This window comes from Cottoperca gobio, unplaced genomic scaffold (assembly GCF_900634415.1).
Source record: "Cottoperca gobio unplaced genomic scaffold, fCotGob3.1 fCotGob3_290arrow_ctg1, whole genome shotgun sequence".
Classification (NCBI taxonomy): Eukaryota; Metazoa; Chordata; class Actinopteri; order Perciformes; family Bovichtidae; genus Cottoperca; species Cottoperca gobio.
In genome coordinates, this window is record NW_021166900.1 from 36,832 (window position 1) to 50,880 (window position 14,049).

Sequence of the window (14,049 nt, forward strand, 5' to 3'; positions counted from 1 at the left end):
CACGATGCTGTTCCTGCTCTCACGCCTGAAACCTTTTTGTTTCCTCAAAACGATTAACGGGAGCTGAACGAGGCCCGAGGACGCGCTTCTCTTCTCTCTAACCCTAACCCTCTTCTTCTAAAGACGGAATCTGTGTAATTACTTCATGAGCGCTCCTGCTAACAGCATCAAAACTTCAAAGGTGTGAATCCGCTGCTTTGTCTTCAGCGAGTCAAGAGGACGTTCTCACAGACAGACAGAGAGACAGACAGAGAGACAGACAGACAGAGAGACAGACAGACAGACAGACAGACAGAGAGAGACAGACAGACAGACAGAGAGACAGAGAGAGACAGACAGACAGACAGAGAGACAGACAGACAGACAGACAGACAGACAGAGAGACAGAGAGAGACAGACAGACAGACAGACAGACAGAGAGACAGACAGAGAGACAGACAGAGAGAGACAGACAGACAGACAGACAGAGAGACAGACAGACAGAGAGAGACAGACAGACAGACAGACAGACAGACAGACAGAGAGAGACAGACAGACAGACAGACAGACAGACAGACAGAGAGACAGACAGACAGAGAGAGACAGACAGACAGACAGACAGACAGACAGAGAGAGACAGACAGAGACAGAGAGACAGAGAGAGAGAGAGACAGACAGACAGACAGACCGTGTCACGCGTGTGCGAGGACTTGTTCATCGCTGCTTGCATCTTTAATTGTATTTGAGTCTCTTCAGAATATATTTGTTGTCAGTATTATATTAGTGGCTAAACGTCAGTTGTTTAAGTGACGTGTAGTTCTTCTGATTCGTCTGTAGTGAGTCTGTAGTGAGTCTGTAGTGAGTAATGATCAGTCTGATACAACAGTCCTGCTTCATGAAGGTCATAAAGGGTTAAAGCTGTCCACCTCGGAGGACGTACTTTGTTCTGTATTACTTTATACAGAGAGGCGTTTCTGCTCTTCAGCCTCCTTCATTGGTATAAATAGGGTGGACAAAATAATAGAAACGCCTCTTTTGCACGCGATTAAACCGAGCTAGAGCGATCCGAACTGATCCGAACTGATCCGAACTCTCCAGCTGGATTGTGAGCTTCACGTTGTTGTTGCAGAAGACAGACTCTGTTCCGGAGGTGTTTGCTGCATAAATGGTGTGTGCAAAAGGGAAATGTGTTTATTTATGAGCTGGACACTGTTAATTACCGCTGCATGCTGGGATAATTATCTGCAACTTCAAAGACATTTTAACCCCCAGAGCCCCAGAGAGTGCGCGCGTGCGGCTGAGCCGGACCATAAACTCAGCGCGCCCGAAATATCTGCAGCTAATTAGAAGAACATGTTGAGTCATCAGCCAAATATTCACAAGATTAAAAGTGCAGGAAGCAGCTTTAAACGTTCCTCAGAGGCACAAATACAATCGTTATATATGTTTCATATTAATGACCTGATGTGTCACTAAAGATATTATATATCATACACACATACACAACACGCACACACGCATGAGTGTAATTCATTTGCCAGAAAAAGAGACAAAATGCACAATAAACAAAGTTTAAGATTCATTTGACTGACTTTTCTTTATAGATTTAGCGATATCATTATCAATTATTTTCACCAAGATGATCGTGTAGTGAACAGCTGATATCGTGACAACTTTCCTACTTCAGCAAAGCGTAAAAACTGTTTTGCGATTTGGATTTTTAGGGTTTCCTCTCAAGTTTCTCATATAGTGTTCTGCAGCCGGCTCCTGGTCTGTGGCCACAACACTCCAGACTCAGTGTCATGTTGGAAAACAGCTGATTCGGTCAAATTAGGTTCTTTTGTAGAGATCTGCACATTTAAAGAACTTGGAGCATGTCCTCGAGTTTAAAGTGTTGTGACTCTGCAGGGTTTTCATTGCTGCATCACCAGCTGTTTCACAGACGGAACAACAGCGACACCTCGTGGTCAGCTGGAGAACACACGTTCAGCGTTAATGTGGGGATTAGTTTTTGCAAGTAGTTTATTTATAGTTTATTTATAGTTTATTTATTGCTGTATCTTCTTCTGGAGCTCCTTGTTGTTGTTGTTGTTGGGTTTCCTTTCTTTTTCCAGCACTTCTTTTACCATTTATACGACAAAATTAATGTAAAACCTTAATTAAAAAAAAGACCATGATAATAATATTAAATTAAAACTAGAATATTACAAAATCTATAAATTAAAATATTTAAAAAAGGATACTAAAAAAAATGTTTTTAAAAATAACAAATTAAATGAGTTAACGAAGATAATAGACACATTTATAAAAATGATAATGAAAACAGGACACGTAGAATCAGTGATTCAATAACATATTTTAATTTTTCAGTGTTTTAGTATAAAAATCCCACCGGCCTACTCTCGGCTGGTTTCCGCTCCCGTTGGCTATAACTGTGGTTTTTCCCAGAGAATCAGCTAAAGTACCAAATCTATTTACACACAACATCCACATCCAGAGGGGCCAAACAACACAGGAAGTCTACCCATCGCTACCCTGCCAAAATAAAACATCAAACACTATCACCTCACCTCTCAGATTTAATGCTATTAATCCCAAAAGAAAACAGAAGAAGAGGAGGGGCCTCTACATGTGGCGCCTTGTGTGCCCGTAGTATTTTCTTACAATACTCTCTCTATAAAGTAATGCATATACATTTTCTGTTTTACAATAAATTAGTACAGGCACGTTCTCTTCGCTCCTACAGCCGACTGTAGTTCAGTTCAGGTGGAGAAGATGGTTCTGTGATGTACAGAAGACTTGAACTCATCACAGCACACAAACAAAAAGGCTGAAAACCTGAAAATCAACTTAACTGTAAAAAAAGAAAAGGAAAAGGAAACACCTTAGTGCGAAACTTGTGGGCAGCAGATTTTTTTGGTTTCGGTGTGAATGATGCACTTTAGGCATTTTAAACTTTGAGAGCATCTATATAGATTTTATATAAATATGTACAAACGAAAAAGAAAAAAAGTAGTCCAGTAAAAACATTCAGGTAAAAAAAAAGAAAAAGATGCAAACACACAAAACAATTAATGCCAAAGACGAGAAAACTTGAAGCTTGAGAACTCAATAACTTACAAAAACCGTAAAAAAGGAGCCGAGAAAGAAGAAGTTCATTACAGTATGCATGTTTGTTTTTCTCTGTGTAGAGATAGCACCAGCAGAAACACCGTCAGCGGATCATCGCCTCCGACTGTATAAATATCTGAACACCAAATGTACCAAAACAAACTGAGGGAGTGAATAAATTAGTGTCAGGCCTTGAACAGGGTATTTACAGGAGCTGCTGCAGTCACACACACACTGATGGACATGTTCATGGCAGTGAGATTGTTGCAGCAGTCTTGCAGCACATTTAAGGAGGTCAGAGGTCAAATCTGACACATTCAACAGGCGTACACCCGTGATTCGGTCCTCACAGCCCAGGTTTGACTCTTTTTCAACTTGTTGCACCCGCTAACCGAGTCGTTTCCTTGCATAGCTCTTTGACAAAACAAGATGGACGTCACAAGCTACAGTTTTCCGGACAGGGGGAGGGGGATAGATGTGCGGGGAGACATGAAAAGATTTGGTTCCAGTTTGCAGGAAATGGTAAACAAGTGTGTGTTTGTGCGTATGAGACAGAAACTGAGCGTCTCTGCTGTGAACGTGTTCAAAACTAAAAGCTGAAAGAGGAGAGATGGGTGATGGGAGGAGTTCAGGGGTGGGGGTGGGGCAGGGGGGGGGGGTTCAGTCCGTGATGGCGAGGCCGGTGCTCAGCTCCAGCTCGCCGCTGACACGGTTCAGGTGGTTCATAGCTCGGTCGAAAGCGAGCCGCACAGCTTTTCGGATACCGGAGGAGCGAGCCTCCCTCAGCTTGAGTGTGTCGAGCGCCTGGTTGACCCCGAAGGGAGCCATCTTGGATCTAGGAAGCCATTGCCTGCCGAGAGCGAAGACAAGACGTCAGTGACATCACAGTTTATGTTCCCGTCGCTGCGTTCAGGTCACACCACGCCTCACTGAGCAGACGATGTGCGTCTCACACGCTTTATATTTTAACCTCCTGCAGCGTCTCATTTATTTCATTTGTTTTGAACCTTTTTATATAAAAGTGTGGAACATACATTAAGACGTCTGAGCTTTGCACAAAGTACTAATGTCAGTTCACATGTTCCCGTGAAAGATATCTTTAAATGTAACATTACCAGGCGTAAAGTCTCCCCAGCTGACTGAACCCCCCCGATCTGTGACATGAAGACAAACTGATGATCGTCTTCGGTCGCTCGTATAAACTACTCAAATAAATTCTTTGTTAATGAAAATGTGTCACAAATGCAGCTGCCAGACTTTTAATAAAGACTTTTATTTTGGCGAGTTCCTCACCAGCTGCGCTTGCTGTCGAAGAAGTGGACGAGGAAGAGTTTCTCTGCGGACCTGAACTGCATCCGCTCTCCGGCTCTGAGGACGACCTGCGGCGGCGGGGGAAGCTCCGCCCCGTTGTGCCGACACCCCGTCCTCCGCGCTCTGGGGTCCGTGATCTGTGACGGCCAAGAAACAAAAAACAACAGAGCGGGGTGGAGACTGAGTGAAGCAACAGTAACAGGGTGGAGTACTTCCTGGCAGCCGCACAGAAGAAGCCCGCACTCAGAGACACAAGCATGCACGGCCGAGCCGGGCCGGAGACGCTCTGAGCGAAGCGGCCGGCTCCACACACAACAAGCAGTCCATGATCTGCCAGCTGGAAGCTCCAGCGTGGCCGTGAGCACAAATCACGAGCTACAGCACGCACAATGGCAGGGGGGGCTGATGGGTAATGAGACACAGAGGGGACAAGCACTCACTCACCAGGGCGGGGTAGGACGGGTATCCACTACATTTAGCCCAAACTAGTTTAAGAGGCTCCAGAACAAATGGAGAAGCAGGGGGGGGCTTCCACACTTCTACAGGAACAACGATAAGCAAGTTATGAAGTATTCAATGCAACAGACACAGAGCACCGTGTGAACACAGCCAAACACAAACACACATTTTTTAAAGAGTACCTTTAAAAAATGGTTTAAAAAGCATTGACTTGGAGAGAACGATGTGATCGGAGCGGAACACAGAGACAAACATCATCGCACACACGCTTTTATTTTGAAATACCAAAGGCAGGTGTGTGTCCCTCCGTAACAGTTATTAAGAACTTAAACATGAGATGTTTTGTGGAAGAGCCCAGATATTAATCAAAGCTTATTGTAGCAGCTTGTTGATGCAACAGGTGGTGAGATCTTCTCACATCGCAGCACACGTCAGAGCCAACGTTCAGCTTCATTCACTTCCCTCCACACTGCAGATGTTCTGCTGCTATATTATTTAGTATCTTAATACTCCTCCAGATGTTTAGTCTGAGAGCAGCTGCACAGCAGTCAGAGCTCGGCGGGAACAATATGAAGCTTTACACGCACAACCGAAGATAATCGGCACATCGGCTAAAAGACGGTTGGATGTCGGTTGAGCGGCCGCGATGCGAGCGTGTCATTCACACACAACGGGCTTCCTCTCACGTTCCATCTCGTCTGTCACAGGTTTCCTGTTTCTAGACTCTTTGCTCATTCACCACTTCCTGTACGGCTGAAACCTGCAGCCTTCAGTCTCTGCTGACTTCCTGCAGGACCTCAGTTTGACAACCGGCGAGGAGCCGCAGAGTCGCTGACTTATATTGTTAAATGACTTTTGCTGCTCTGCTGTTGGAGCCACACGGATGGACCGGTGACGATAAATGGAACCAATATATTCTGCACACGCAGCGTCCTGCTCCTGCAGAGGACACGGACAGACGTCGCTCTGCTCACCTGAAGAGATGTTGGCAGCTTTGGTGAACTCTCCGTTCTCGATGCAGGTCATCAGAGTGCTTTTGTCGTCCACGGTGCTCCGGCGAGCTGCCGGCGAGCGGCCTTTACCGCTTTTAGGCACAATGACGGTGCTGAAAGAGAGGAAGGTGTTCAGAAACATCTCGTGTCGTCGTTAACCGCTCGACGGGTTCGGCCGGTCCTTTTCAACTCACCTCGTGCTGCATAGAACGCTTCCGCTGGAGGAGATGCTCGACTCGGAGGCACAGCGGCGGCGAGGCTCCAGTAGACGGGGAGACACTGAGATTTCCTCTTCCTCCACCACAAAACCGTTTGCTATTCCTGCAGAAGAAGAGAAACACAGGAACCGTCAGCGTGGTGGAGAGTTATGATTCTTTCACGTCATGTTTTGTTGCTGAGTACCTGTGCCGAGGCGTTTTATCGGCGACTCCTCGTCCTCCTCCTCGCCATCGGCGCTGCTGCTGCGTCTCCTCTTCTTCGGCAGGAGGAGCGTCTCCAGTCGAGGGATAACCACTGACAAGAAAGTTTTGGCGCCCAGGGGGGACGGCGGCACAGCGGACGCCTCTTGTGTCTTGTGTGGTTTCTGGGGGCTGGTGCTCTTGGACTTGCGGAAGAGGACGTTGTTGCGTCGGTTGCAGGCGCCAGAGGCTTCGGTGTGGATGTCGCCGTTGGGGAGCAGCGGGTCTGGGACGTGCCCGTTGGGTGTGTCCGCGGGCACTGAGGTAGACGTGTCTGTGTCGCCATCGAGCTCCACGGGAGGATGGTGCATGCTGGGTATGACGCCCTTCAAAGGGGCCGGCTCCGAGTCGCTGGGCGAGGTGTCGAGCTGCGATAGTGACGTTAGCAGCTCGAACGTTGGCGGAGGTAGAGGTTTCACCTCCTTCGGCGTGCAGGGCTCTGCCGGGGGTTCAGGTAGTGGTTTCTCCTCTGACTCGACGGGGGCTGGGTCGGGCTCAGGGGCCGCTAGCCGCGGCTTTCGGAGGGACTTCTTCAGGCTCATCTCGCCGCGGACCTCCATGATGGTCTTTTTGAGCAGTTTGAGCCTCTTGCTGCGGGACGGGCTGTGCTTCATGGCCGTGCTCAGGTCCAACTTCTCCAGCAGCTCCTTCAGCTGATCCTCCAGAGGCGTCAGCTGGCGGTAGGCGGGGCTCAGCAGCCGGTCCACTGAGAGGGACAGATGGTCACATTACATTACATCACGACATGATCATCGGGCTGCAGCTCGGGATTATTTTCATTATCTATTAATCTGCACATTGTTTTCTAGATTAATGGATGGGGGGGGGTTTGGTCGATAATAAAATGATAGAAAGTCCAAAATACATTTAAAGAGTAACTTGATTATCGACATGATGGATTTGCAGTTTCTGAATGAACTCACCGTCCTCCCAGGAGAAGGGGGATGGCGTCTCCTGTTTCGGGGCTTCGGGCAGATGCAACCCGCTGGGGAAGTCGAAGCCGATCCTCTCTGCCTCTCTGCGGGCCCTGCGGAGGATGGCTCCTCCGTGGTCCTGCATCCGCTGAGCGGCCTTGTAGAAAAACGTGTCCTTGGCGTTGTACTTCATGCAGTTGAAGATGATGAGGTTGAAGTCGGCCTCAAAGTCCTCAAGGCTCCTGTAGTCGTGAGCGTCGATGCGTTTCCTCATGGTGGAGAAGTCCATGGGGTCCTTGACGTGGTCCAGGTAGTCCTGAACCTGCAGGGGAGAGAGAGGACACGTTGGAGGCTACGAAACATGTACAAGGATCTACTTTTATTACAGACATCGTTTCTCCCAGGTGACGAGTCAAGCGTTCGTCAACACTTCCTTTGGTTGTTTCACAATAAAAGTCTTGCCTCAACAGTAGCTTCCTCTTTATCTGTTAATCTGTTGGGCTCCAGACGGAGAGCGCAGACCTACACCAGGGCCACGGTGCATTCACATGCTCCTCGGAGGGTCCCGCTTCCCGAGGGGGGAAACTGCTCTTCCAACTGTGGACGCGTTAATGAGCATTAAGTCGTAACGTGGAGACAATACGCTGAGTTGTTGTTGTGGGGAACTCATTTTTCTGATTATTCCGACACCACATGAATGCAGCACAAAAGCACTATCTTGCAATGTTCACGAAAGCGAAACATAATTTGTGATTAAGTCCCACAATGCAACGGGTTCTTCCGTGGCCCGTGCTACACCAAAATGAAAATCAGGTGAGTCGTTTTCCCGTAATCCTGCTGACAGAAGGACAAACAAACCAAAAACACAACGTGCTGAGGATGAGGAGAAGTTACACACAGGCTCTCACCACATGCACGTAGAGGAACATGTGGAAACGTGAAGCTCACTCGGGGTTTTGTAGTCGAGGCATCAGCTGTGTTTTACGGTCAAATTAACGTTAACAATTTGTTGCACATTTGCTGAACACTTTGGGACATTCAGGGACTTTCCAACACTTGGATGTTGAACACATCATTCACAGGAGCATGACCTGCAGTGACCCTGGCTGCTGACGTTAAGCAGCACAGTGGGATTGTTGCACAGACTGAGAAAAGGGTGCAGACCTCCTTGATGTTGACGGGCTGAGCGAAGATACTGTACTGGTCCTTCTCCTGCAGCTGACTGAGCACGGCTCTCAGCAGGATGTTGAAGGGGGTCAGCTGGACCTCCAGCGCCGACTGCTGCAGCTTCATCTGACGGAACAATGCAACATTGTGTGAACACGTTTGTGAACACGCACAAGGTGACATTCGGTCTGAATATAACTCTAAAATACAACTCGTGAGTGAAATCTGGGAGGTTTTTGGTGAAAATGACAAACTATGGAACATGATGATGAATAAATAACATTATTGTTGATTCAAACTAAGAAGTTGGAACAACGAGCCACCTGGCTGGGTGACAGGAAACATGTTGTCATTATTTATACATAATTGGATTTCAAATTAATCTTTGAGCTCGAGAAACAAATGTGCCTGTACCTCCTCTCTCTTCAGCTTCTCTCTCTTCCTGATGAGCTCCAGCAGCAGGCGAGCTCGCTCCAGGTCGTGCCGGAGGCGGTGCCACTCCTTCAGCTGCTCCTTCAGCGCCTGGTTCGTCTCCATGCGGTCCTGCAGAAGACACACACACACACACACTTCAATTCTGCACGAAGAACGACAGATTAAAAGATAATGCTCCGCTGTGAGCGTCAGCAGCACTCACCATCTTCTTGACTTTGGGCGGCTGAGGGTTGGCCTGCAGCCGGCGGATCAACGGCACGTTGTTTCTCGACTGCCTCTTCTGCACCCAGTAGCTCAACACTCGCTCAACGAACACACGCTTCCTCTGAACAGCCACCTGGTTAAGGATGGTGTCGAAACTGACCCACGGGGAAGCAGAAGAAATATTAAATCAATAAATAGAAAAGAAACTAAACTGATCTAACCAGCTTTATACGTGTGGTCGTTACATCAGTGTCAGGATCGTACACACACACATAACTTGGTGAGAACAAAGTAATTACAAAAGTAAGACCCAAGTTGTAATAAATAAATAACAAACTCAATTCACCTTAAATTACACGTTTTCTTACCTGCTGATATTTATTGTCCAAATGTGTGGACCAGATCAGAAACAGTGGACAATCTCACAAAACTGCATAAATTACAAAAATAACTGAATAAAACTGAGTGGAGCTGTGAAGAGAACACAGCCTCCCTGTACTGCAGGAACACTGGATCGGGACACGGGGGAAACTGTTCCCAGGTTTGTGTTATATTCTGTGGATATTAAGATGAATTGCTCGTCTGGTATATTTGATCCATTCTTGACACAATTATCTCAAGTATGATTGGACTCCTGAAAGCAGACACTGTGCAGGAGCTCAGTACCTTTAGAACAACACAGACTTGAGTATTTATGTGAGAGATGCATTCTGGGAGTCCTGTTCGTCTGCCTACCTTGAAGCAGTGATACTGGGCCCAGAGTTGGTGGGGGTCTCAGGCTCCGGTTCTGGTTCGGGCTCCCCTCGTTTACTCTTCTTCTTCTGCCAGCCCTTGGCCCGGGACTTCCCCCTCTTGTCCGCCCTTTTGTGGCAGGCTCCATTCGGATGCAGCTGCTCGTAGATGTTGAGCGGCCGGCGGTCGCAGCCTTCAGGCGTGTGGCTGCAGCAGTAGGCGGTCTTTTTCACAGAGAAGGTGGAGGCACCGGACGACATCACTTCTTTCACGGGCTCCATCTTCATGTAGAGGCCGGCCTTCTGGGCGCAGCTGACATGGAAGGCGGTGTAACAGTTGATTTTGTCGCACTGAATGCACGCTCCTGTACCTTTCTCTTTACACAGGTAGCAGGTGAGCTTCCAGCGCGCTGGTGGGATATTACGAACACCGTCGATGGGCTCGATGAAAACAGTGTTAGAGAAGCCAACTTCAGGCACCCACAGGGCACACGCTACATGGCCCCAGCGGTCATCGTCAGTCTTCTTCATGGCTCCGCCTCGGTTGGGGCAGAAGACGCACTCAGTGGGCCGCAACGGACGCTGCAAGCAGTGACGGCACAACCACTGGCCCTCAGGGATGTACGGCACGCCGTAGCACTCCTGGTGCACAGCGATGTTGCAGGAGTCGCAGAAGAGGATGACGTTACTGTCTGCTCCATCTCCATCCATGCAGATGCAGCAGACAGCGTCCTCGTCCACCAGAGACTGCAGGTCGCTCTGACCCTGTGTAGCCGAGTGCGACTCCTTCTCAAAGCGGTCCATGAGGAACTCAAACAGGTTGTGCGACACCTGGCTGATGCCCTCGCTCTTCCTCTTCTCATTGAAGAGCTCCAACCAGGCGTAGTCCTCCTCATCCATGTCGTACTCTACCTCCTCGTCCAGCTCCTCTGCCGTCCTTTCCGTGTATTTGTAATACGACACCGGCCTCTTCGGCACCACTGGCAGGTTGTATTCAACAGTTCTAACCTTTGGCTCCAACAGGCCGCCGGTACTGCCTTGAGTGCCGGTGCAGCCGTGTGAGGCCATGAGCGCAGCGTTCTTCTTCTGCTGGTTGTTTTTGAGGCGCACAGAGCGCACCAGGACCTGCTGGGGCTTCTCGTTGTTCTCCTTGTTGCTGTTGCACTCCATGATCTCCTGCGCCGTGGGGTCGTCATCAGAGATGACGTCCATCTTGTCGTAGATGCTGAGCCGGTGAACGCGGCCGTCCACCTCCAGCTCCACAATCCGCTGAGCCTGTGCATACGTCAGCGTCTCCCGGTTGGGCGAAGGCTTGATGGGAGACGAATCCCTCTTCAGCACCGCAGGTCGATGATGTCGACTTTTCTTCTTCATTGTGAAGCCTTAACGACCCTGAAATACAAACAAATGTGTTTATGACTCACTTGTTTGATGTTGTGACAGCAACAGAACCTGCAGTAATCATTAACAGCCTTAACCTTCAATGAGGCATTGCATCAACTATGGTGGTCAGTTTGTGTTTACATAAGGATGTCATCACCTCTTCCAGCCTTAAATCATAAGTCATTTTACTGTTTTATACTTATTCTGCAGGCTTATTAGAATTCTAACTATCAATGTATTACTCCTGCAGTGTGTCTGCCCCATCAACCTTTATCAACATAAATTGGTAATGCTGATTACGCAAATGACCCGACTACAAAACGGCTTCTTGTTGTTTGACCAGGTTTGATATCTGTACAACTTTGCCACAAATACATGCGAGAAGGAAGTGTGGGGACTGGATAATCACCGCCCACAGCATCTTGCGTCCACTCAACTGCACCAAAAGCCATTTAAGGTGGAGCGACTGGCAGGAAGGGAGAAGAGCCGAGATGGGAACTAAGCTAACCCAGCTAGGACCCAAGGCTTTTCCACTACCCAGCCTGCTCCTGGATGATGTCTGGTCTTAGAGACTCAATGTCGGAGACGGCTGTGCCCATATCTTTACAGAGACCGGGCAGAGAGCAGGACTCCGGTGACAAGAGCAGGCGGACTCTGCGTTTACATGCACGATGCTTAAACTTCTAATTTGATGGACAATGTTTTTCTGTCATTGTTTTGTTGCTGCTGTTTACATTCCTCCTGATCAAAACAAGAAAGGCTCGACTGTTTCTGTTCAGTCACGTTTTTCTTGAGGAGCATAACTGACCTCCAGCTGCGTGTTGGTGTGTAACCCTGTGTGGCAGAATGACAATAGATGATCTTTGAATCCTTGACTGATACTCGAGTTTCTGTACTGATACCAAGAGTATTTACAATACTTCAGTTTGGGTAACAAACATTTTTGAATAATTTTCCTCGTGTGACAAAATATGTCTAAACTGCTAAATGTACAAAAACAAAAACTGATGTACGTTTTGTAGCTCACCGTAGGGTATTAAGTACATTTGAGTGTCGGAAGTATAAAATGTTTGCATTGTTAATCGATTATCGCCGCATCACATATTGTGCTAATAGCTTTACATATAGACGTGGCGGTGGTTGTTGTCCAGCTCTGTGTTTATGTTTGTGCATCTGTTTAGCTGTATTTGTGTATCCTCCTGCACATTTGTTCTCCACAATGTGTATAAGCAAATTGAGAGCTATTTAAATTGAGTCAAATTCAACGTTTGTGTCAACATTAGCACTGCAACTTACTATTATTTTCTTGACCACTTGGAGGAAACTGTCCATCACAGTTTCCCAGAGAACAAGCTGACATGTTGAAATGTCTTTGTCTGACAGACACTACAACACCTCACAATAATGGTCTGTGAACTCTTAGAGAACGAGGAAAACCAGCAACAACTGGTCCTGACAAAGAATGGAACTAAGTACATTTAATCCAGTACCATACTGAAACATAATCACCCTAAAGTGTTATGCTACTTCCTACTTCACTACATGTTTGAGGAAAATATTGTACTCTTTATTAAACTACACATATTTGATAACTTTAGTAGCTTATTATTTTGCAGATTTAGATTATTAATACAAATAAATACATTTCTAAATGATGCATTATAGACAGCTAAGTAGACTTTACCTTTACCAGCTGCAACGTTAGAAGTGCTTTTGCATGAAGGTATGTCTACGTACCTCTTCCTGTATTGTTACACGTGTTCTCTACACTGTTTGTTGAGAGCAACTGAAAACAACTTGAACTAAAAACAGTATGCAGCTGCTAACATCTCCTGAAGTCCAGCGTGAAGCTTCCCAGGAGAAGCCCCCCAGGAGAAGCCCCGTGTCTGCGCGGCTCTCATTGAAGAGCTCATGTTGAATGTACTTAAAGGGGGCGGAAACAGATTGAGACTAAGATTACATGCACCGTTTGAATGAAAGCAATGTGCCCAGAGCAACACGACTCCACACGGACTGCGGGTGGGCTCAGCTGGCCTCGCTGGAGCCGCTGAGAGCCGGTTATTGTTGGGCATCATCGGCGAACAGCAGCTGCAGCTCGTTCGGTTTCTCTCGGCTGAATGGTATGCTAGCCACCAGCTAACGTTAGCTTCTCTTTACCAAACCACAACGTTGCTCGTTTGGTATTTATCGAGTCAGCTTTAAATTGCTATACCAAACACAGGTCTGTTACAAGAACACACGACCCGGTGGTGTCCTCCCCACCAGGCAGAGGCCTCTCCGGTGGCCGTTTCAACGCATTAGGACACTCCGTCCACAAACCGGGCTAACGTTAGCCTGGTAGCAGTACACCTAACTGAAGGGGGGAGGAAATATGGCGACCAACACAACAAGAAACTGCTTCGATTGGAAAAGGAGGCTTTTCCTCAGAGCAGCGAGGCCTGGTTTCAGATTTAAACCAACCCAGACATTAGGGGGGTGATATTAAAGAGGTGAGGGCAGAGTGAAGCTGAACTTACCTCAGTATGTTCACGAATTCAGCTTATAAAAACAGCAGCAATGGCGGCGCGGCCTGCGGAGCGAAGCGGCAGTTAAATCCACATTCAGTCCGCTCATCCAACGGCGGCCGCGGCTCGCGCTGAACCGAGGTGAGATTGAGAGTGACCGACAGGTATCCAGGGCGACGGAGCCGGTTTCAAAGTGTTGTTACTGTGATCAGGGTAATTACTGATCTATAACAATGTTAGAAGCGGCAGAGCTCAGCGGCTGCCCGAGCTTCTCTTCCCCCAACAACAATGCGGTTGTGTGAGTCCTTACGTCGTGACGTCACCGCGTACACTGAACCACTACGCTGAGGGCTTTCCCAGTTTGGTCTGTGCGGCTGCTCCCAGCATGTACTCAAGTACTG

The 14,049-nt window shown here is 47.8% G+C and overlaps 1 protein-coding gene across 1 annotated transcript; it reads right to left on the minus strand.

Annotated features, from left to right (window-relative positions):
• Positions 1 to 3,776: 3,776 nt before the first annotated feature.
• LOC115005264 (bromodomain-containing protein 1-like) lies at positions 3,777 to 13,984 on the minus strand. Its single transcript, XM_029427060.1, has 11 exons — positions 13,661 to 13,984; positions 9,766 to 11,153; positions 9,029 to 9,185; positions 8,806 to 8,934; positions 8,389 to 8,517; positions 7,234 to 7,546; positions 6,255 to 7,016; positions 6,047 to 6,173; positions 5,835 to 5,965; positions 4,384 to 4,538; positions 3,777 to 3,940 (listed from the first exon to the last, which is right to left on the minus strand). The coding sequence occupies exons 2-11, from the start codon at positions 11,133 to 11,135 to the stop codon at positions 3,926 to 3,928; spliced, it is 3,288 nt and encodes a 1,095-aa protein (XP_029282920.1). The 5' UTR covers positions 11,136 to 11,153; positions 13,661 to 13,984; the 3' UTR covers positions 3,777 to 3,925.
• Positions 13,985 to 14,049: the final 65 nt, after the last annotated feature.

What these genes read in the sequence shown, in the direction of transcription:
- LOC115005264 (XM_029427060.1), bottom strand. Translation starts at nt 11,135, where the DNA reads ATGAAGAAGAAAAGTCGACATCATCGACCTGCGGTGCTGAAGAGGGAT. An exon ending in AGCCCGTCAACATCAAGGAG is followed by an intron (nt 7,547 to 8,388) that starts GTCTGCACCCTT and finishes TCTCCCCTGCAG; the next exon opens with GTTCAGGACTACCTGGACCA. An exon ending in AGCTGCCAACATCTCTTCAG is followed by an intron (nt 4,539 to 5,834) that starts GTGAGCAGAGCG and finishes TGGCCGTCACAG; the next exon opens with ATCACGGACCCCAGAGCGCG.